Below are 21142 nucleotides of genomic sequence, written 5' to 3' on the forward strand. Positions count from 1 at the left end.
TGGACACCAAAAACCCTTGCCTACTACAGTTATCTGAGAAGCTCCAAATAATGCAATCCGTCTACAGGCTTTAACACAGTACAATAACAATCTACCTTACAAAGGCATTTCGGCAATAAAATATGATTGTGCACAATAAATACGTCAGGCCTACTGTGTTTGTCATACATCTTCATAATAAAAAGATTAGGCCCATTGCCTCTTGCACAACTCTCTTCCAAGGAACTATAGCTTGTATTAATTACGTGTCACCATAAGCAACCCAATGTATTTCTTATAAGCTTTCCTACCAGACAACCCAGCAAATAGTCTTAAAATTACAAAAATACGCACTAGACTGAAGTTGGCAAAATATACAACCCTTCACAAAAGGGTAGAACAAGGATACTCAACGTGCACATTTTCACCATGGGGGTACCAACACCAAAACTCTTGCCCGCTTTATCTGAGAGATTATGTGTAATAAAATATTGGTCTACAATCTTTAACAAAGTGCATTGACAATCCACCCCTAAAGGCCTATTGGCTTTGACATGCTTTTAACATTCACTAAGTTGTACCTGCTGCCTTTGACTTTTCATATTAAACAGATCAGGCCTATAGCCTTGATCAATGGCCCATCATGATGGGATGAGCATAGGCTTTCCCACAATGCAGAACTTGTTGGTGGAAGCGCACAACTTCTGCCCTATTAAAAACCGTACTAAGAGGAAACAATATTTGGGCAGAAACAAAGTCCCTCTGTCACTAGTGGTTCTTAAAGCAATTTTTCATGTTAGTCAGATAATGTGTGGTTACAGCCGCGTGGTCAAGTTAAACTTTTTTTGGGCAAAAAATACATGTTCACGGTAAAGCTGGTGTGCCAATCCATTCACTTCAGTAGCGCAGGCATTTATTTTACGTAAAATATCTAGTCTGATTAGATTTGAAATGCTTTTCTTTGGTCCCAAGTAAGACAAGTCATGCAGAAAAACATATGGCATAACAGAGCTGGCCCATAACAGAGCTGGCCCATCAGAGAGCCCCCAACGTGAAGCCAGGCCCAGTACACAACATAAGGAGACTACACAGAGAGCAGAATTCAAACCGAATCGGTTACAGAGATAGGATACACATATCTGTGTGATAAAGCCCCATTTGTCACTCTTTCCTAACCCTGGCTTAGTAGCTACTTTTAGGTTGCTCAATTTTCCTCAATGACTTTTGTGAGAGGATGGCAGGAAGCATTGCCAGAGAAACAGGGGAATGTCAGCAAGCAGCTGGGGTACGGTGTATGACAAGTCCAGCAAAAGGCATGGTCAGAAGAGGGTAGCCTGGTAAGATGCATTACCAAAAATACACAGCAGGCCCAGCAAGGGAAAGAGCAACAAAGCTAAACCGCCAGAAATCTGGCAACAGGAACAGGAGAATGCCTGAAAGAGACAGGACCGTCCCATTGGCCTTGTTTTTTGGATGGAACAGGACAAGTCCAGCAAGCAGTTATGTGACAGAATTATGCCACATCGAGCAAGGTGAGACCTGAGTAGAAGGACAGGCCCAACAAAAGAATGCAGACCATCAAGACATGCAGTGCCAGATAAATAGCACAGAGGACAAGCTGGCTGGCAGATACAATCAGAAAGGGACTGGAGTAGCAGGTGAGTGAAAGCATAATGCGCCTCTAGTATGAGCTCAGGCACGGTTGAGTTTACCAGGCGGATGTCCTCGAGGAAGGTCTTCTTGTTCCCACTGAACGTGGCCTGCTTCGGTCCCTTCAGATGCTTGCTGGCCTCCATGCGCTCCTCTTTTAAAGACGACAGACAGCGAGCAAACACCGCTTCACCTGCAGAGAGCAAACAAGGTCAGCAAGACAAGAAACCCCAACATCAGAGGGCAAATAACTTAAGCCAGTATCCAGCTAAGACGTGCCAGAAGATGACCGGAAATGACATGACTGAGCACGAGTAAAGAGTAAGGGAATGAAGATCGTGTTCCCATATTCCGTGTCATTCCTACCGTGATCAAGCAGTTACTGTAGATGCAGGTTTCACTTCACCCAAAGGCAAACTGAGGTTCCCAATCTCACCAAGGAAGACTTGGCAGTCTCAACCCATACTGAGGGATTCAGGGCTGCGGACATGCATATCAACCAATGAACCCACATTGGAGGTGGGGATAATAGTGACAGCAGCCCCGGATGCCTCATCCCATATGTTTAACTATTCTATTTTAGAGAAAACATTTAACTATGTTCAGTTATCCACACATGTGCATTAAATTTGACCAACATCACCATACATACAGTAGCATAAGAAACAGAGGAGGCGAATGCAAATGAAGTGCCAGCTCACCCTCCTGTGAATCCTTGGAGTCAGTGTTCATCTCATTTAGTCCTGCTCTTCACACCAGTTCGGTGCTAGCCTGGCTTCCACCAGGAGGTGGGTAAAGAGCTGGCCTCTCGGGAGTGGTCATAGGGTTTGCACTCTTGTCGCCAACCTCGCTTAGGAGGATGATTAGTGGTTGGAGGGGAAGAGACGCGCCCAACATCGATCTGATTTGGCCCATCCCATATTAAAAAGGTACAACTACAACCTTGTTTTATTATTCCTACCTCCGGGGGCAGTGTCTGCAGCCTATAAACAGAGCATTTAACGACTCCGTCCTGAGGTTCCGTATCACAAAGAAGATGCTGCACCAGCCCAGGGCCCTCACGGCATTCTGAAGGACAGACGGCTGCTGACCAGGTATAAACAGGGCGCTAGGATAACTGCAGCCCTCCGGTCCCACATTACCTTCAGTGGTTTGGGACTCAATCACAATAAGGAATTAACTGAACCCGCCTGCATTGGGGGGGGGGGGGGGGGGGGGGGGGCGGGGGATCTCGTGGCCAGACTAAGGGAGATGGCTGCTGAGCTTGGATTCAACCCTTTTTGGGGTGGGGTTGGATTAAAGGAAAGCGTGAGAGCAGCTCTAGGGGTCTCCCTTACCAGTGAAAGAGTCCATGGCTGAAGCCCTAAAGTCTGAGCGCATTTTAAGACTAGTCATTGCAGAGCTGAGTTCTCATTTCTGCCTCAAAGAAATAATTAAAGTAGCGTTTGGATCTCATCCCACAGTGTCTGGAGTAGGAAGCTCTGTAAAAACACTGGTCAAGTGAACATAGCATGAGCAATAGGACTGTGTAATTCTCCTTTTGTTTAAAATAAGCATCTTCTTAAGTACACTCCCCTGCTGAATTCCTGGAGCCCCTAATATCCTCGAAGCACTGCTACCCCCGATGACCCAGCTCATTCCACTAAGCTGTACACCTTGCTCCCCCAGACCTTGAACACCAACTTACCACAGCCTCATTAACGACAAACCTTGAGTCCAAGCACTCCCTCCCCTCAGCCCTGGAAAGCCCTCTACAGCTGTGGAGGCCTCGCTCCCCCTTGCCCATGGACTTCCTGCCCTGCACACAAACCTACAGCGGTTCATTCACAGGAGCCCCCACTTGACCTCAGTGAGAAAGCCCACACCCACCCCCAATACAGTTCAGAGACAGACAAGGATGACTCAGGTGTACCAAGGCTGCAAGTCATGCTGACTTCCCAGCCACAGTGAATGGGGAAGGAGTGGCATGTTTGCACAAGGCTGATGTGAAGCTCTGCACGGAAACTGAAAGGAAGCACAGCACAAATTACAAAAATCCACCCCTTCCTCCAGCAAAGCAGATTCCCAGCACACCACAAGCGAGGCACTTGGAAGAGGGGAGTGTACAATTTGCTGAGGGTAATGGTGGGAGAACATAGCAAGTGAGGACCCCCCCCCCCTCCACCCACCCCCCCAGAAGCCTCCACTAATGCTCAGCCCCTGCCTTGCTTGGAGGTCATGTCAGTTAAGGAATGCATCTCTGAGCAGCCTTAAAATGTCAGCAAGGAATTAACTGAATACAGAGTCTTAATCTCTACGAGGCCAGAAGAGCACACAGTATTCATGTAATGTTTGCTTTGAGGCACACCCACTGGGTGTGGCCTGGCAGAGGCAGGTAGAGACAGACCCAGTGTAATGACAATGCTGCCCGGAGGCACGCGCACAATATCTATGAGAACTATGTACAGATCCAGGGTCAAAATAGGCACTGGTGTCCACGGACTCCAAGAGAAATCACTTGCGCGAGCTCATCTCAGGACAGTGCGTGGCCTATTCAGTTCCTGGATCCCTGGACTGCTGGGAAAGCTTTGCTCAGAGCCATAGTTAGGGCAACTCTCCAGCTCCAGGAACTGCACCTACAACCACCGCGAGTGCTCTGCATGTCAGAGCAAGTTAAGTGATTCAGGCTCTGAACCTGAAACACGTGGGAGAGATCTACTAACAGCAGATCCTGGTATACAGAGGCTGAATCTACAACACCTGGGAGAGGTCTTCAATGTTCCAGATGTAGAGCAGGCTATGGGGATCCAGGGGACCGGCCGACGACAAGTATATAGGCATTAGGAGAGGCCTGCTCCGAGAACTGGCAATCAGAGCAGGCCTAGTTGTCCAGTGATGTAGCCTAGATTACCTGTGAGAACTTTGATCAGAATCAAGGGCGTTGCAATCTAAGGAACCTACATCTGCAAGAACGAGGATCAAAAGCAGACTCAGGAGGTGAGGTGTGGCATTAGTGCAATGAACTAAAAACACAGCAGACGGCTCTGCTCTGTTCAGAGAGCCTGTGCCCAAAGCAGATGGTGCTGTTCAGAGACCAGAGCAGGCCTCGAGATAACCTGGGAGAGCTCTGCTGAAGGACCGCTGCAGCGCTGATCTAGAGAGTAAAATGTCAAACTTGCATCACCTGGACAAAGCTCTGTTCAGAAGCAGGCATAGTGTCTAAAGACGGAACCTTGAAAAGTTTGTAAGAGCTCTGCTCATATAATCTACTTGAGTGGGGGGTGGGGGGTGGGGGAGGAAATCAAGATACTGATCCTACAGCACCTGGGAATGGCTATAAGATACAAGAAATCAACCTGCAACATCTGGAAGTCCAGTGATGGTGCAAGTGTAGGCCCGTGGGATGACAGGGGGGGGGCTAAATACGGAATCTACATCACAAATGAAAACTCTGCAATTATGCTGTAGGAGAGGCAGGCCTAAGGGTGCAAGGGCAGAACATACAACACTTAAGGGGACTCCGCTTTACGCCCGGGGTCAGAACAGGAACTGAATCTGCAGGATCCAGGCCAACTCTGGGTCACGGAAAATCTGGAGGATGAACCTACAACACATGGGAAAGACTTACACAGATACCGGTTGAGTTCGAGAATGCCAAGGGGCCCACAGCATAGATATCCTGGGGTTGCTTTACTGGAGACGATCAGTCCAGAGACTTAATCTACAACACCAGGTCAAGCAAGCTATGTCCTGGAATGGGTCCAGGGTCAAAGTGGGGCTTGAGGAAGGGAGACTTAACCTACAACACCAGGGAGAGCCCAGCTCAGACCAAAGTCAGGCCGGGTCTAGAGACTGAATCTAAAACATACTTTAGACCAAAGAAAATTACTAGACTATGGGCTCCTTTAAGACAGCCTAAGCAAATTCATAGAAGCTCCACAAAGCAGAGGATCTCTAGTGAGCCCTTGTGTTAACACAGTGTTACAAGACCAGAGTTATGTGAAAGTCGACCCGTGATAACACTTGGGCCCATAGTTGCTTCCATCAAGAAATATTCAAAGACTGAGCATCCAAGTAGGGAGCACACTTACCAATCAATGTAACAGGAATGCCAAATTCCAAGGCAGAGATGGCCGTCCATTTGCCAGTGCCTTTCTGTCCAGCAGTGTCGCGGATTTTTGGCAGCAGGTATTTGCCATCAGTGTCCTTGAATTTCAGGATATCAGCTGTGATCTCAATAAGGAAGGAGTCCAACTCTGTTTTGTTCCAATCTTCGAAAGCCTAGTAAAAAACAAAAGGAATGTGTTGGACTCAGCAATGTCACAAAAGGGCGTGAAGAAAGCTTTAAAAACCAAACAAAGAGGAGTAGGATGATGGAAAAGTACTGCTTTCTGGGCTAGATCAGCGGTTGTACAGGCACAGATATAATTTGCTCCTGTGAAGAAAGAATATGTATGGGCACTGCCCTATACAGGACGTGCTGGGGTATGTCAAAAGAAAGACTTCCAAACAGACCATAATACCAATGGCTACATATAATGCAGATGAATAGGTTGGTTTTCATCATCAGGAGACCGAAGCTCCCCTGGATGCTTCATGCTCATTTGGTGCAATATTTGGCTGGAAATAACACTATCTTGCGGTGTCACTTGGATATTTATGTAGTGTGCGAGGTTGAACTGTTATACTTTAACATTCTTGGCCTCCTTTACTGAGTTTGGTATGAGTGCCAATGTGGGGAGCAAAGGGGCTGAAAATGCAGATACCCAGCGAGGACAAACACATAGTAGTCACACACACCCCCGGGACAAAGTTACAAGATCTGGTTTTGTTTTACAGAGTTACATATCACGAACTTGACCCGAATCGGGTATCAGAGCGCTTCACATAGCACCAGTGCATTACAAGAGGACACATTAATTTTTGCTAGGCACGTGGAGATTAAGTGATTTGCCCAGAATCACAGGATGTTCAGCGTCAATGCCGAGACTAACCCAGATCCGAGGTTGACCGCCCTAGCCATTAGGCCAACTCCTTTCCCCTCATCTTGTTCAAAGTGAAGCGATGCCTCGTTAGAAGTAAAGTTATTGATATAACCACAAGATTCTCCTCTCTTTACTGCTGGTCAAACTGCTAGCAATATGGATTGGTGCCTTGTAGGGCCCAGAAATCCACACATTACATGGCCTTAGAGTCTGCACTTCCCCATGGTTCATGTCAAGGAAAACAGACTCCAAGTGACATCCTCGGACTTTGGTTACCTTGTTCACTAAGCCCTTTCAATGCCAGGCGTGCGATTTATAATCTGGTACCTAGTGGATGAATAAAGAGATGTGCCAGGGTGCCTCAGTCTTAGCCATACTCCGTGCCCAGCATATCCTTCATCAGCGTGCTCCTGGGTATGCTCTGACCATTCCCAGAATTAGCACATTCTTCAGCAGCTGAAAAGAAAAGTGTAGGGGGTGGAATCCCACTCACCTTTTCCATCTCGTCCTGATTCATGCCCAGCACGTCCTTCATCAGGTGGTAGGCCTCGCAGATGAGCTGCATGTCCCCGTACTCAATGCCATTGTGGACCATCTTCACAAAGTGCCCAGCCCCTTCTTCACCAACCTGTCAAGGAAGGAGGGGTACATCAGTGACCCCCTTAAGCGATGTTCACCAACACCTGCCAATGCCCTCTACAAAACTAGTATTAATTAATTAAACCATGAATTAAATAAAAGCATAGCAGCCAGGAAAAGGCAGGCACACAGCGACACACTTTTCCTCCTCCTTTCTTCCGGGTACATAGACCAGAAAGCCAGAATGCGTACAGTAAGACAGCTAAAGAGAGAGGGAGAGAGAGAGAGAGAGAGAGACAAACTTTTCTGCACATTCTAGAGTTAAACAGAGGTTAGCAGTAGACACGTAGGTTACATCCACACAAAACAAAAACCACACATACACATAATGAAGACCATAGACTTAACTAACTCGCAGACTCTTTCTACTCACCCAGTCGCAGCAAGGTTCACCCTCCACTTGAGCAGCTATTTTCTGGAAGATGGGCTTGATATGAGGCCTGTAGAGGGACAATGCGTGTAAATATTTAAGTACATTAGAGTGATTTTTTAGATCTAGTATCAAAACCGCACGGGAAGCTGCAGTGGAGGATTGTGGTGTACTGACGGAGGTGTCTGTGCGTGTCCCATAAGTAGACCAATAGGAGGTGCTGTGGTCGAACTGAGATGCCCGTTTAGAGCTCTAGGAAAGCATTATACCCATTGTATGTGCACATACATTTAAAATACTCAAATAAATTGCACTCAGCTGCATTAAGAGCCGCAGACCCCACTCAATACACCTGTAATTTAACACTACCACTACCACCACTCCACACACAACAGCTTTATTTATTAGAAGAGGACAAATGGGTAGGGTAATGTAATGGTGTCTTGTAAAGTGCATGTATCACCCCACCATGGGGTATCTCAGCGTAGTAGACCGCTGGGGGACCCGTCCTGGCTTTCCCTGTGAGACGGTCCCCGCTGGGTATCTCCAAGGTGAAACCAGGCATCCCCAGCGTATGTGGGGGGCCATTGTGGAGATAAGGCAAGCTAATGCCCACAGTTGCAGAGTGTGATCCCTGGTTAGAGTAGGCACCGAGGCGAGAATTAGCGAGTCCGCTGACCCTGGTCCAAGACCCTGCCGGGTCGGGAATTGAACCCTGGTCCCGGGCCATCCTCTGCTTCCGGGTATGCCGCCTCTAACCAGTGAGCCACACCACTCCACAAATTCATGGGGAGAGATGAACCAACCCAGGGAGATCTAGCTTGGTGTTTAGAGCTAAAATAGGACTGTCGTTATTGAAAGAATTGTCATGTAAATAAGATAGCCTGTTTGGTTACAATATGTGTTTCATTTTAGTACATTCGATAATATTAGTGTATTGAGAGACATGCATTAACCTTAATGAGGTCTAAATAAACTTAGAAGCATTCACACTAGAACTCCACACCTCAAATGCTGGGGTAGAACTACCAAATGGGAGTCAAGAGGCAATGGACTTTGTGGTTTGCACTGTCAATGGCCAATGTAATAAACATGTCGAGCGACACCGTCTTTTAACCATACACGAGTGAGGATTTAGTTTTTGGATATTTCCCACTCTGAAATTAAAGCTTCTACGTGCTTTCAAATCTGGAAGGGAGGGAAAAATTAGACCCAATGAAGTAAGTAATTTGCCTAGGATCACACGCTTTGGCCAAATGGGGAACCCAATGAGCCAGGATTCCACATTCAAAGATTTGGATTTTCAGACACTGGAAATATATTGGTATGTTTACTTTTATGTGTGTAGCACTTTTCAAGACTAGAAGGCCGCCTTCAAGGACTCAAGAGATGAAAGATAGCACCAGGAGAGAGTAAAATAAATAAATTAAAGAAAAAAAAAAAAAAAGAAAAAAAAGGGTGAATTGGGAAATGCTCCTACACATTTTTATAGAAGATAACTTTAAAAAAAAATGTAATACAGAATAATAAGTTAGATCTTTAAAGACATCTAAGCAAAGTCTTGCAAAATGTATCCGATGCAAAATGTAGCACACAATATATAAATTGCTTGTAGATGCAATTTAAGCAAAGTGAGTACAAAAGAGCCTCAAAGTAGAGCAAACTCCCTCAGAACGAATATTTGAACGTGTAGAGCATAACATCAAGCTACAAACCTTACAATACATCTGAATTGCTTTCTATAGCTAACAAACCTATTTTAGGAGAAGCCCAACACCTCATTGAAGACAATTAAATAAATCAGCAAAACCGCAAGGCCGGACATTCACAACAAGCTAGCTCTCATGATGGAAGCTTTCAACAGGACAATGCATCTCCAGACCACAGATCTCTCTTGCTTGTATCCAATTAAAATGCAATTTTAAGGGAAAACCTACACTGCAGGCTTGATGAATGCTGCTCAATAAAATACAACATTTAGAACGAAGTTGCTTTCTTCTTTTCAGGAGAAAATGGGCATAACTTTGCAAAACTGAGCTCGGCTCTGAAATTGCTCGATAACTCCGAAGACATGGTTCAAGCTGGAGGCGAACTCATTTTGGCTTGTCCATCTATGCTATTCCTCAATGCACCATAACGCAAACCCCGAAACCCCTAGCTCACATCCTCCAGGTCCTGCACAGCCAGGCAAAGCGCAAGAGACTAACACATAGCTGTCCCTTAGGGTATTCAAAACCACTCCCATTGAACAGGTCAACACACACAGCAACCTCAGATCAGTCTTAGCAACCAAGCACAATCGACATTGAATGTTTACCTTACTCACTGACATAGCCAATTCTACTCTTGTACACAACTGATCCAGATACATCCATGCCTGCAATTCAGCCTCCACACTACAGATAACAGCTTCCCCTCTGTGCCTCCATGCAGAACCAGCCAATGCACCCAACCCTTCATGCAGTCCTCACTTAGAACACTACGATATTTACACCTTCCAAAAACACTGTTGCGTGTTAATCTAGGTTCCTGATCGATACTGTGACCTTATGCCCCTATTCGGCTATAAATCCATTTATTCCCTATATTGGCATAACCGTTCAAGCGCGATTTTCTGAAAAGTCATCTCTGGCCTCACACGAACAGAGCCACATTCCAGCATGACTCCCTGCTACTTCCTTTGCGACCAATTAGTGCAATGACAGAGCAGCAGTCACTATCTGATATTCCTAGATAACACTCCGAGTTCTTCAACAAGATAAAAACTTAGCAAACCTGGAAATCCCCGCTTGCTATGTTTTGATTAGTAATGGAACTCTAATGAGCAACTGATAACTATCACTTCCTAGTGACATCTTTAATTGACGTCTTATGTCCAGCAAACTTGCGTCAAACCCGGCACCTGTCAGGTATAAATATTACCAACGTTGCCTTAAGCAATGAGAGCTGCGAGCTGTAAGCTGATGCCAGCTGCCTGCAAGACCCCGTGTTGGTAAATCTAGCACTCTGTCGCTGCAGCCTGCTATCCTGTGGTGGTGAAGCTGCTGATTACCATTATCGCCGCTACAGCGCGAACTATGGTGCAGTACGCTTAAGGAGCTGAACAGCCGTTCTCTGCGAAGACATCCAGCAGATTCCAGCTGCCCGCGGACGCTGTCCCCCCCTCCTTCCTCGACGCGCTGAAGAGAGCCGCTGCCTTTCTCGTGCAGAGAAATCCAGTCCCGGCGCTTCCGGTTTACCCTCGCGGGTGACTGGGATATCGAGAGAGACCCCTGAAGGAGATACCAATCCTCCATCATTCTATTCAGAGGTATGGTGTTGACTAAACCCTTAGACGAGAATTCTTGAAACAAACCTTGGCAAAACCAACTTAACTTAAGCTACTTACTTGCTCCCCTTTTCACGTGTTAGGCTTAGGTCAGGCACACTGGGGTAGGCTTAGTTAGAAGCACCAGTTGAGTATGTTAGCCTAATGTATATATGACTGTATATATGTTTTATTACTTTTAACCATTGTATGGCTAAGAAACCATATCAATGCTTTTACAGTTCTATTTCGCAATACTTATCTTACTGTACGTACTTTTTATAATAACAGTTATTGTAATTGTGGCAATACATTTCTCTTGTACGAGAAGAAAGACTGTTCAATAAATGTTAACCTTTATTGATACACGCCCGTCTCTCTGTTCTCTACATCTCGTGAAAGTAAACTGCACTAGACTGACTGAGTGAAATGCATGTCTATTGTTTCACACGACCCTAGAGATTGACTCTTGATCTGAGGAGCAAAGTTGTCATGTTGCACGGTTGTTGGAAAACTGAATCCCTTCTTGTCTGTGCCAAGGAAGCTGATCACTTCCTATGCAGAGAAGAAAGTTTCCAGTGACCTCTGAGCTAGTTGGTAACACAACCCAATTAAGTTTAGCATAGTCAGTGGAGGCCTGGAATATCTGCAGTTCCACGTCGATACTACTGTTTATGTTATTCCAATGCGCAGGGCCTAGTGGGAAACTAGGAACTACACTACATGGCGCCCAACGTTTGGTAAGGCGATAAACTAACGTAAGACTTATAGAGTAACTCAGTCGTGCATATTTCACAGACCCCTTTCTACCGTAAAAACTCCAATAGACGTCTGGAGTGGGTGAAAGGTTAAAATCCGCCCGACCTTAGTAGGAAGAGATTCCTATGTAAAGCTCTGGTTTATTCAACGTTGAAGGATACAGTGTTCCAAAATATTGTGCACCTAATCTTTGTCTCCTTGGAGACCTACTCTGCAAAGCCTGCATTTATAAAAAATGGCAGACAGTGAAGAAGAAAGGGAAGCAGTTAGACTGGCTTCCATACTAATAGAGGAGGACTCGAGTCTCCTACAGGCAGACCCGGATGCTATTATCATCCCGGTCCAGTTAAGAAGATCTATAACTTTAAAACTTATAGAAAACGGACTGACACCTCAGGGTGGTACAGTAATTTTCGTGATAGAGGCTCACGAGTATCGGCAGACAGAGGTATTCTATTCATGGATAAACTTTCCAGCGGCAAACGCTGCAACACAAGAGTTTCACTATTACAAAATAGAGGAACCTCCGGGAGAGTACGCTTCTTTCGAGGAGATTGAAATCCCACTTAAATTTCAAGAGCACCTGCTCTGGTTTAATGGCGCCCTAAAACACAATAATCACATAACCAGGCTCGGTCCACTAGGTAGACCAGGAGCAACGTGGCCGGTTCTAGCCAGCTACACACCACATCCTGACATTGCAAGAATGTCAAGAGAAGAGCTGTTAGTACAGCTAAACACATTAATAAAAATACATAGGCAATTAGTCCAATATGTAATGCGGACTGCAACAGTCCAGCCAGCTGTTAATTCACACCAGCTGACCCCTCATCAGGGGATCACAAATAAAATTACACCACAGAACATACAGTCATGTCTTGGTAAAACACCCGTAAAACGGGAACAAATTCCTTTCTGGTTAGCACAGAAAATCACTCAAATAGGAGGCAGTATTTCCTGATACTACCCCTATTGAGAAACACAGAATCTTGACCATCTGCCTTCCTATGGGAATCGCACCACACGTGGAGGACTGCGACACTTGGGGTACAGTCTTTGCTTCCATTTACACAAAAACACACGGTGTTCCGTCTATGGCGGTAATACCAGAAGTGCTAAAACAGATTCAAAATGAATTCGGTCCAGAGCCCGCTTTAAATCTGGGTATGAAATTACTGAAAGATTTCAAGCAGGTCACAGCTATATTATTAGCCAACGTAAAGGGAGAAGCAGCATCTGTGGCGATTCGCCAGAAGTTGAGGGAAACAGATATAAAAGATCCTGTTGAGCTTGCAAAAATCATAGAAAAATGCTATGAAGAATTAGGTAGAGACAGCTTGGGTGGAAAACCAGTTAAGCCCCAACTGCTCGAAAATCCTGAAAAATTATTTATTAAAAATAATTTAAACACTCCTAAAAAGAGCTGGGATGGGAATAAACAATCCACTCCCAAGGAAAAAGTTTTCCAGACCAGAGGAAGGTCTCCTCGACGGAGGGAAAGAACTCCGACTCGAGAACGCCAGTCTCCCCAGAGGGAGCCCTCTGAGAAAAGATATAACCATAGAAATAGGGATAATCTGAAAAAACCTGATAGATATCAAAGTATTGATACACGTCCCTCTCGATCTTTTCCACAGAATTCGGAAAGAAGAGGACGGTCAGACCCAGGAGAGCACACCAAGTCCAAAGACAAGGAACCTGCTCAGAGTAAAAAATCTCAATTTCCTAAAAAGAAGGTAGCCAGTATTAGAGTAATCAACCATGCCGAGAATACTGAGGACACAGTTGAAAAACGGGAAGTGGGCATTGACAATGTTGGACAGTGCAGCAGAAATCAGTATAGCGCGCAAGATCTTGATGAGTCATCTGGAGACAGTGGACACGAATGAGTACATTCAGGTTGAAACTGCCGACACCAGACTTAGCGAGCCCCATAAAATATACGAAATAACATTGCGTATGGAGGGTGATAAGACTAGGAAAATTAAGGGTCTATTTTGGGATAAGCTCTCAAAAGGCTATGATATTCTGTTAGCTGAAAACGATTGGCCCCCGGAGTTTGTCAGGGAGTGCCCTCGTGGAGAAGAAGTGATTATGCCTGCCTTCTCGAATCACATACCGATTCACAAAAAATATACATATGCACGGAAATGGGCAGTAGCCCAGGCACCTGCATTATATAAAAATCATGTAGGATGGGATGAGGACTCTCCTCCTCACAAAATCCAACTAAAAAGTGAACCAACTGCCCAACGGCAGTATCCCATAAAGCAAGAAGCTAAAAAACAGGTCAGGGAGATCTTAGATCAACTTGAATACCAGGGGGTGATTGAAACATGCACCTCTCAAATGAACAATCCTTTGTTTCCTGTCTCCAAGCCAGACAATTCATATCGTCTAGTTTTGGACTACAGACATCTTAATACATGTTGCAAAACTTTTGCAGTACAAAACTCGCATAGTGCAGCCCTAATGAATAACATAGTTAGGAAAAAATATAAAACGACATTAGACATATCTAATGGTTTCTTTTGTCAAAATATTGCACCAGAAAGCAGATATTTGACCGCTTTCTCCGCATTTGGGTCGCAGAAAAAATTCTGTCGACTCCCACAGGGGTTCAAGAACAGCCCAGGACTATTCTCAGCTAGGGTAACAGAGTTACTACAAATCTATGATGATGAAGCATTATCTTACGTAGATGATATTTATCTCACAGACGACGACTTGGATACTCACTTGAAAAGAGTGAACACCATCATACTTGGGTTCGCAGCAGAGGGTTACAAATTCAACTTTAAAAAGTCCTGAATTGACCATCTGACAGTACTGTTTTTAGGGTACGAATTATCAAGTGAAGGGAAAAGCCTAGTGGACAACTTCTTAGAGAAGTGCGCTGTACTCCAAGTTCCAAAAACGCTGAAGAATTTACAATCAATTCTAGGTTTTCTGAATTTCGGAAGAACTTACATTCTAAATTACGCAGAGAGGGTTAAACCTCTCTATGAACTAATAAAACCTGATTTTAAACAAATCAATTGGACTCAAAAACACACAGAAATTTTGAGATCACTGCAAACAGACATGTTAGCAAAAACAAAATTAGATACACGTGACAACACGATCGATCTTGTAATCCGAGTCATCCCAGGAAGATGCGGATTCACATACCTAACCTCTAATGAGGGAGAAAAGGTACCAATTTCATTCAAATCTCACTTGTACACACAAGCAGAAAAAACATTCAGTCACACAGAAAGAACTGTAAACGCAGTGCAAATCGCATTAGCAAATGAACGAGAACTAGCACACGGCAAAAGGATTAACATCCTCACAGCGGAATCCGCCTTCGAAGCGCTATTCAGCCCAGTAAACCTGCCTACAGTGTCACTGGATCCAGTGCATAGATTCTCTAGGAGCGGAAGACGTGAAATACTATTTCGCCCCGCAATACGAAGAACTGAATGATTTAGAGTATGAAGAAGAATATCCTCTGCCAATCGAAATTCTGCCTCTCCCACTATATGCCTGTATAATCTATACAGATAGCTCTGTACAGCATTTCAACGTAGAGAGAAAATCCTACGATGCAGCATGTGCGATCATTAAATGTCGTTGGCTGTGCGGTAAAATCAAACCGAAAATAACCAAAACTGAATCAGTAAAGTACTGTTCGGCTCAAAGAACTGAAATCAGATGTTTAAAGATGGCGCTCGAAAATGCAGAACGCGAATTCCCCACACTTATAGTGTGCGATTCTCATTTTTGCGTCAACTCTTACAACAATAAACTGCAGAGTTGGATCGAAAACAATTACAAAGATGACACAGGTGCCACAATAAAGCATAAAAAGCTCTGGAACGAGGTAGCTCTTTTAAACAAAGAACTACAAAAGACTCACGTGATTCACGCACAGAGTCTTCAACGTGATGGCGTTCACGTTGCAGGGAATTCATTGGCTAATACAGCCAAAGCGGAAGCAACTAAACCGGCTTCCGTAGCCACAAAAAAAGCGTACAGATAAATACATAGACGGGGAAACCATGCTGGCAGTAAAAACGACCGTAAAAGGCGACTGTGCAGCACTACCCGTAAACTATCCACTCAATTATGCATACATAATCGATGCAAACTCCGTTCCTTTTGCTCGAATCCCTGGAGTGGGGGATAGAGTAATTCCAAACATGAACAGGAGAATATTTTTAATAGCAGACGCACATATGGGTTTGGGTCTGAGACACCAAACAATTAAAGAGTCACTGACTGAATTGCAATCAGTTTTCTGGTGGCCGGGAATGAGTGTAGAACACCAAATATATGCAAACAACTGTGAAAACTGCAATAGGGATCGCAGTAGCGAACCCTGCTACCGGCTACCAGTCAGAAAGAGCGTAACGCTGCCTGCACCCCAACCTGCATCCTATTAATTAGTTAAGACGAAAAGCACTTTAAAAATGAGTCCTCCAGCACTCGGCTGACGCCTAGAACTGTTATAAAAGATTTGCGAGTCTTTATCGGCACATACGCAATTACCACGTTCCATTCTGACCAGGGTCCTGCTTTCAGCTCTCGAGCCTATAAGGAGGCCATGGCCAGCATGGGAATTGGGTTGCGGTATTCTTGTCCGTCGCATCCCGAAGGGAATAGTGTGGTAGAAAGAAAAAAACGTGACATAAGGCAATCTATAACAGCGAAGGTATTAGGTTCAGGCGCTGGGTGGGTCAAACATTTAATAAGTGTCCAGACTAGTCTTAACAACATGCCAAGAAATTCTCTAAAAGGTTTCAGCCCATACGAACTATTGTTCGGAATTAGAATGCGCGTTCAGGACCTCGATAGTCAGATGTCAGTGGTACAAGAAGAAACAAAGCACTTTGATGTAAAGGATCGTTTGGCTGTCTTACAGGAACTGAATGAAACAAGAAAATCATTAAGCAACATAAAGTTAAAGCAACAGCCAAGTACCACTGACGAGGCACCACCCGCAATAGCCCCAGCAAGGCCTGTCTGGATTCCAAAGATTGGGGATCTAGTCAGAGAAAAGATCGCGGTTAAGAAGGAATTTGGGCCTTCTTACAGAAAAGCAGTACCTGTCTTAGCAGTCACCGGAACAAGATCAGTTGTGCTACCGCCCCTTGCTGGTAAAAAGGAGAACAGAGTCGTGTCTATCGATCTGGTAAAACCACAAGCATGTGGCCTATAATCAACAGTAGGCCCAGTGGACTCCCAAGAAACAACAGAATACCCAAACTTGCAACAATCCAAGAGGTTATTTCACCAACTTCGACAACTTCTCTGAAGATTTAAACGACCCCGAAGTGATGCCAGAAACAAAAAAGTATTCTAAAGAAAATACAACAGGACTCCTTCAACAAATCAAAGAATTATATCTGGATTCACCGTTGATTGAGCATTGGATAATTTCAGGGGTATTCATACTCCTACTCTGCCTAATTTTAGTTTTAATTTTAGGAAAGTTCATTACAATTGAATGGACACAGCAAGTCAGAACATCAACCTAGTCCTGAAACCACACAGATCGTCCCACGTGAAGAAAAGAGAACTGTCAACAGTAAATGTCACAGCAATTCCAATACCTGGTGGGGTAGTATGGGAGAAAACAGACTATGAGATATATGGTCCGGTCGAAATCCTGAAGTATCCTCATCAACTAAAGGTTTCCTTAAGTGACTTTGTGACTCCTAGTACATTCTCTGATGATTGGGACTTTAACAGTATTAATGACATGATGTCTGATTTAGTAATGTCAGCTAGATTCACAGATCATGATTATTTACAAGGTTCATCTAGTTATGAGCAATTATTCTGTTACACCCACTATGGGGATCATTACTTGCATAAATCTGCACAGCCTAGAAATGTTTTTATGTACAATCAATGGGAACATAGTTCTACGCCACCTAAAAGCAGTTCTAAAGCATTTTTTGAGAAATTCAAATACTTCTCAGGGTTTAACACCAGTGATGCAGAAACGTTTTATTACAAACTGTTAGATAAAACAGGAATGAAAACAATGCTGACAAATTCTAAATTGATATATTCAGAAGCATTTTATGACAAAATGATGACATTTGGTTTTGATTATTGGAAAAATAATATTGAAACGAAAACGATTTGGGGTACAAAAGATTGGCAGGTGCAAGGCATAGAAGCACTATTTAGAACCTGCATGATACCTGAACAAATGTTGTTTTTAAATGACACTATACACCAAACATCTTGTCTTGGCCTAGCTAAGATCAAAGACCTTAAAAAACCGTCTATACCAAAGCCAATACCTGAAAATGTAACCGCAGATATTGAATTAGACGTGTCACAAATTTTACATTTCAACAGAACACATCCTGATTGGAAAAAGTGGTTAATCTGGCCTACAGACACAAATAGCTGTCAAGATAGATTCCTGAATAAAACACAGGGTTTCAAAATGACCAGATTAGACTCAAGATACTCCCAGAGACAACATCCAGGGATTATAACAACATACAGTGTAGGGAAACTCTGCCTAGAATGGCTAACTTCATCCACACTGGCTGAAATTAAGCAACACTTGTCTTTATTAAAGGATGGTGCTGATTTGCGCGATTTCATTCTTGGACCACGCAAACAGCGTCAAAAGCGTTTCATAGCGACCAGTATCTATGCTGCTTACAACGAGGCTTGGAAAGTAAAGCAAATTGAAACTGCTGAAAAAATACGAGAAATTGATCGTATTAATTTGGAGAAATCACTTTCTGTGGTAGACAATGGGTTAACGACTCTGTCTTCCAGAATATATTCTTTGGACAATATTGTATCCTCTGCCTTTGATGTGATAGACAGAGATTTGCTAATGTTACAACATGGCCAGTCTCAATTACGTTCTATTATAGAACTAGGCTGGACGCTGCAAAATCTTCGTTCAGGCTATGTGCCTTGGCGTTTAATCAACACAACGTCATTATTTTCCAGTTTTAACCTTACTGATAAACAGATCAGTTTGGCACAGAACGGAGCAGACTATACAATCCTGAGCATCGAAAGACTCGAGAGATTACCATTGACAATGTCAGAGAGTCCTGTCATTGAATGGATAATACACGGAATTATCACAATTCCGATAACAACTTTCCGATTTAAAAAGTGCCTTGAGTACATACCTGCTGGCCAGTATGAACAATTGGGTAAAGGATATGTAAAATCTATATGGAAGTTACCATACACTCATTCTTGCTATAGTGACAGTGACAAAAATATATTTCTTAGTGGTGAGAACTGTAAACATTCACTAAGCGGTATACTTTTGTGTCAGGGTATTAATTTACACGGAGCATGTGATGGGAATTCAAACAACCTTTCATGCCACCAGCTAGTCACACCTGCAACTCAGATAGAGCCCTTCTTTATGCAACTCGCGAACGGGAGTTACATTCTTAGAACGGATCACAGGTGTTGTGGCCTCGCGCCAGGGACAAGTTATCTAGTACATGTTACGTCCAGGGTCAAATGCTGTATGCAAGCATTGTTCCCGAGCGGGCCTCCAGACCTAGTGACTCCCCTCTGGCCTCGTCTGAATCTCTATTCTATACGAATTGATACATTAAGCAAAATGAAATCTGTACTTTTACAGACAACAGTGCCTATAACGTCATCTAAAGAGACGTATGATCTTCTAGTCGCAAGGACGGCTACTGAAGTCCATGACCTTTTATCAACAAATTGCCCCGTGCATTTCGTTGAAATATTCAGCCAACTCCTTAACATGTCTAGTGCAACAAGCATCCCAGGCATATTTAAGACAGTCTTTACGGGACTGCTAACACCCTTCCAGGCAATTTTGGGAATCTTTCCTAATTTTGTGCACTCCATTTTTGGCGGCATACCATTATTTTTGGGACTCGTTGCAGGGATTCTATTTTTGACCCTCCTGCTACGTTATGGCAAGCCTCGGCTCAGACATAGCTCCCATGGGAATGGAAGAGACAATCCTAGCAATGCGCTACAGGGACAGGATAACTGACGTCCTCGGATTGGCCAGGCTGAGAGATCTAAACATGACCTGGTTCCTTTCATTCAGACCGATATGGCAAAATTGCATTTTACCTGTGCTACGGTGTATGCTTTGCGGCGATGAATGCGTGTTGGACATCTGTCTTTCACTTCCATCAGCAGTACCAATGGACGTCGATACTTTGCTCAGTCCAATAACGGCTCACGCATTGTGTTGTCCCCAGCGGCTACCAATCCTGATGACGGCATTTGTGGAGACTCCTGTACTACAGCCAAGTGGTAACAGTGGAGCGAGTGACAAAAGCAACATCATCCAGGTACAACGTGCTGTGAGCATTGCTGGTCCTGCCTTCGATGACAGCAATCATTCTCACACCTGCCAAGTTACAGCGCTATCTACTTTGGTTGAACTATCACCTGAATTTGTAGACCAATTCTTTGAGAGCCTGTCTGATACGATGTTCTCACCCACAGAGAAACAATAACTTTTAGAAGCTTTCCGACACACAGCGTTCCCATGAACTCTGAATTCGGCCTTCAGTTTTGATCAACAAAAACTGCCAGGAGCTTTGGAAATCTATTTTCTTTAAATTGGACAATTTTTCTAATATTGACCCTTTTTTGGCACGAACAATTCTTTGCTTAACGTAAAAACTATTCTTAGAGAACAGAAGCTTCACACTTCTATTTCTAAAACACATCTAGAGACATAACAACATAACACCAGCCTCTAGCACACATGTTATTACAATGCATTTTTATGTGATGATTTATCTCGCATTTCTTCTGTCAGAGATACTTCATGTGTAATTCTTTTTGCATATTCGTTCATTGATTTCATATGCAATGATTTTTTGAATGATTACTATGCTTTAAAAAACGTACAGTACCTAAATTCCATGTATTACAAGTACGCCTATTTCGAATGCATTTATGTATTTTGGGGTGGGCAATGTTACACATGCATCTAATTGCTTAGTTTTAGTAATTTTGAGGGACATTAACCCGTGGAGTGGGTGTTGCGTGTTAATCTAGGTTCCTGATCGATACTGTGACCTTATGCCCCTATTCGGCTATAAATCCATCTATTCCCTATATTGGCATAACCGTTCAAGCGCGATTTTCTGAAAAGTCATCTCTGGCCTCACACGAACAGAGCCACATTCCAGCATGACTCCCTGCTACTTCCTTTGCGACCAATTAGTGCAATGACAGAGCAGCAGTCACTATCTGATATTCCTAGATAACACTCCGAGTTCTTCAACAAGATAAAAACTTAGCAAACCTGGAAATCCCCGCTTGCTATGTTTTGATTAGTAATGGAACTCTAATGAGCAACTGATAACTATCACTTCCTAGTGACATCTTTAATTGACGTCTTATGTCCAGCAAACTTGCGTCAAACCCGGCACCTGTCAGGTATAAATATTACCAACGTTGCCTTAAGCAATGAGAGCTGCGAGC

The 21142-nt window shown here is 43.9% G+C and overlaps 2 protein-coding genes across 3 annotated transcripts in view; one reads left to right on the plus strand and one right to left on the minus strand.

Annotated features, from left to right (window-relative positions):
• Positions 1-21142, plus strand: part of LOC147710658 (uncharacterized) — a 509433-nt gene that overhangs the window by 361962 nt on the left and 126329 nt on the right. The gene's annotated exons all lie outside the window — the stretch shown is intronic.
• Positions 1-21142, minus strand: part of PGD (phosphogluconate dehydrogenase) — a 53718-nt gene that overhangs the window by 6771 nt on the left and 25805 nt on the right. The window contains exons 6-9 of the mRNA XM_086921343.1: positions 7606-7672; positions 7087-7221; positions 5700-5889; positions 1692-1822 (exon numbers count right to left, since the gene is read on the minus strand). Of these exons, the coding sequence (XP_086777469.1) occupies positions 1692-1822; positions 5700-5889; positions 7087-7221; positions 7606-7672 (523 nt within the window). The remainder of the gene's footprint in view (positions 1-1691; positions 1823-5699; positions 5890-7086; positions 7222-7605; positions 7673-21142) is intronic.

The sequence above is a fragment of the Lissotriton vulgaris genome, chromosome 5, assembly GCF_964263255.1.
Source record: "Lissotriton vulgaris chromosome 5, aLisVul1.2, whole genome shotgun sequence".
NCBI lineage: Eukaryota > Metazoa > Chordata > Amphibia > Caudata > Salamandridae > Lissotriton > Lissotriton vulgaris.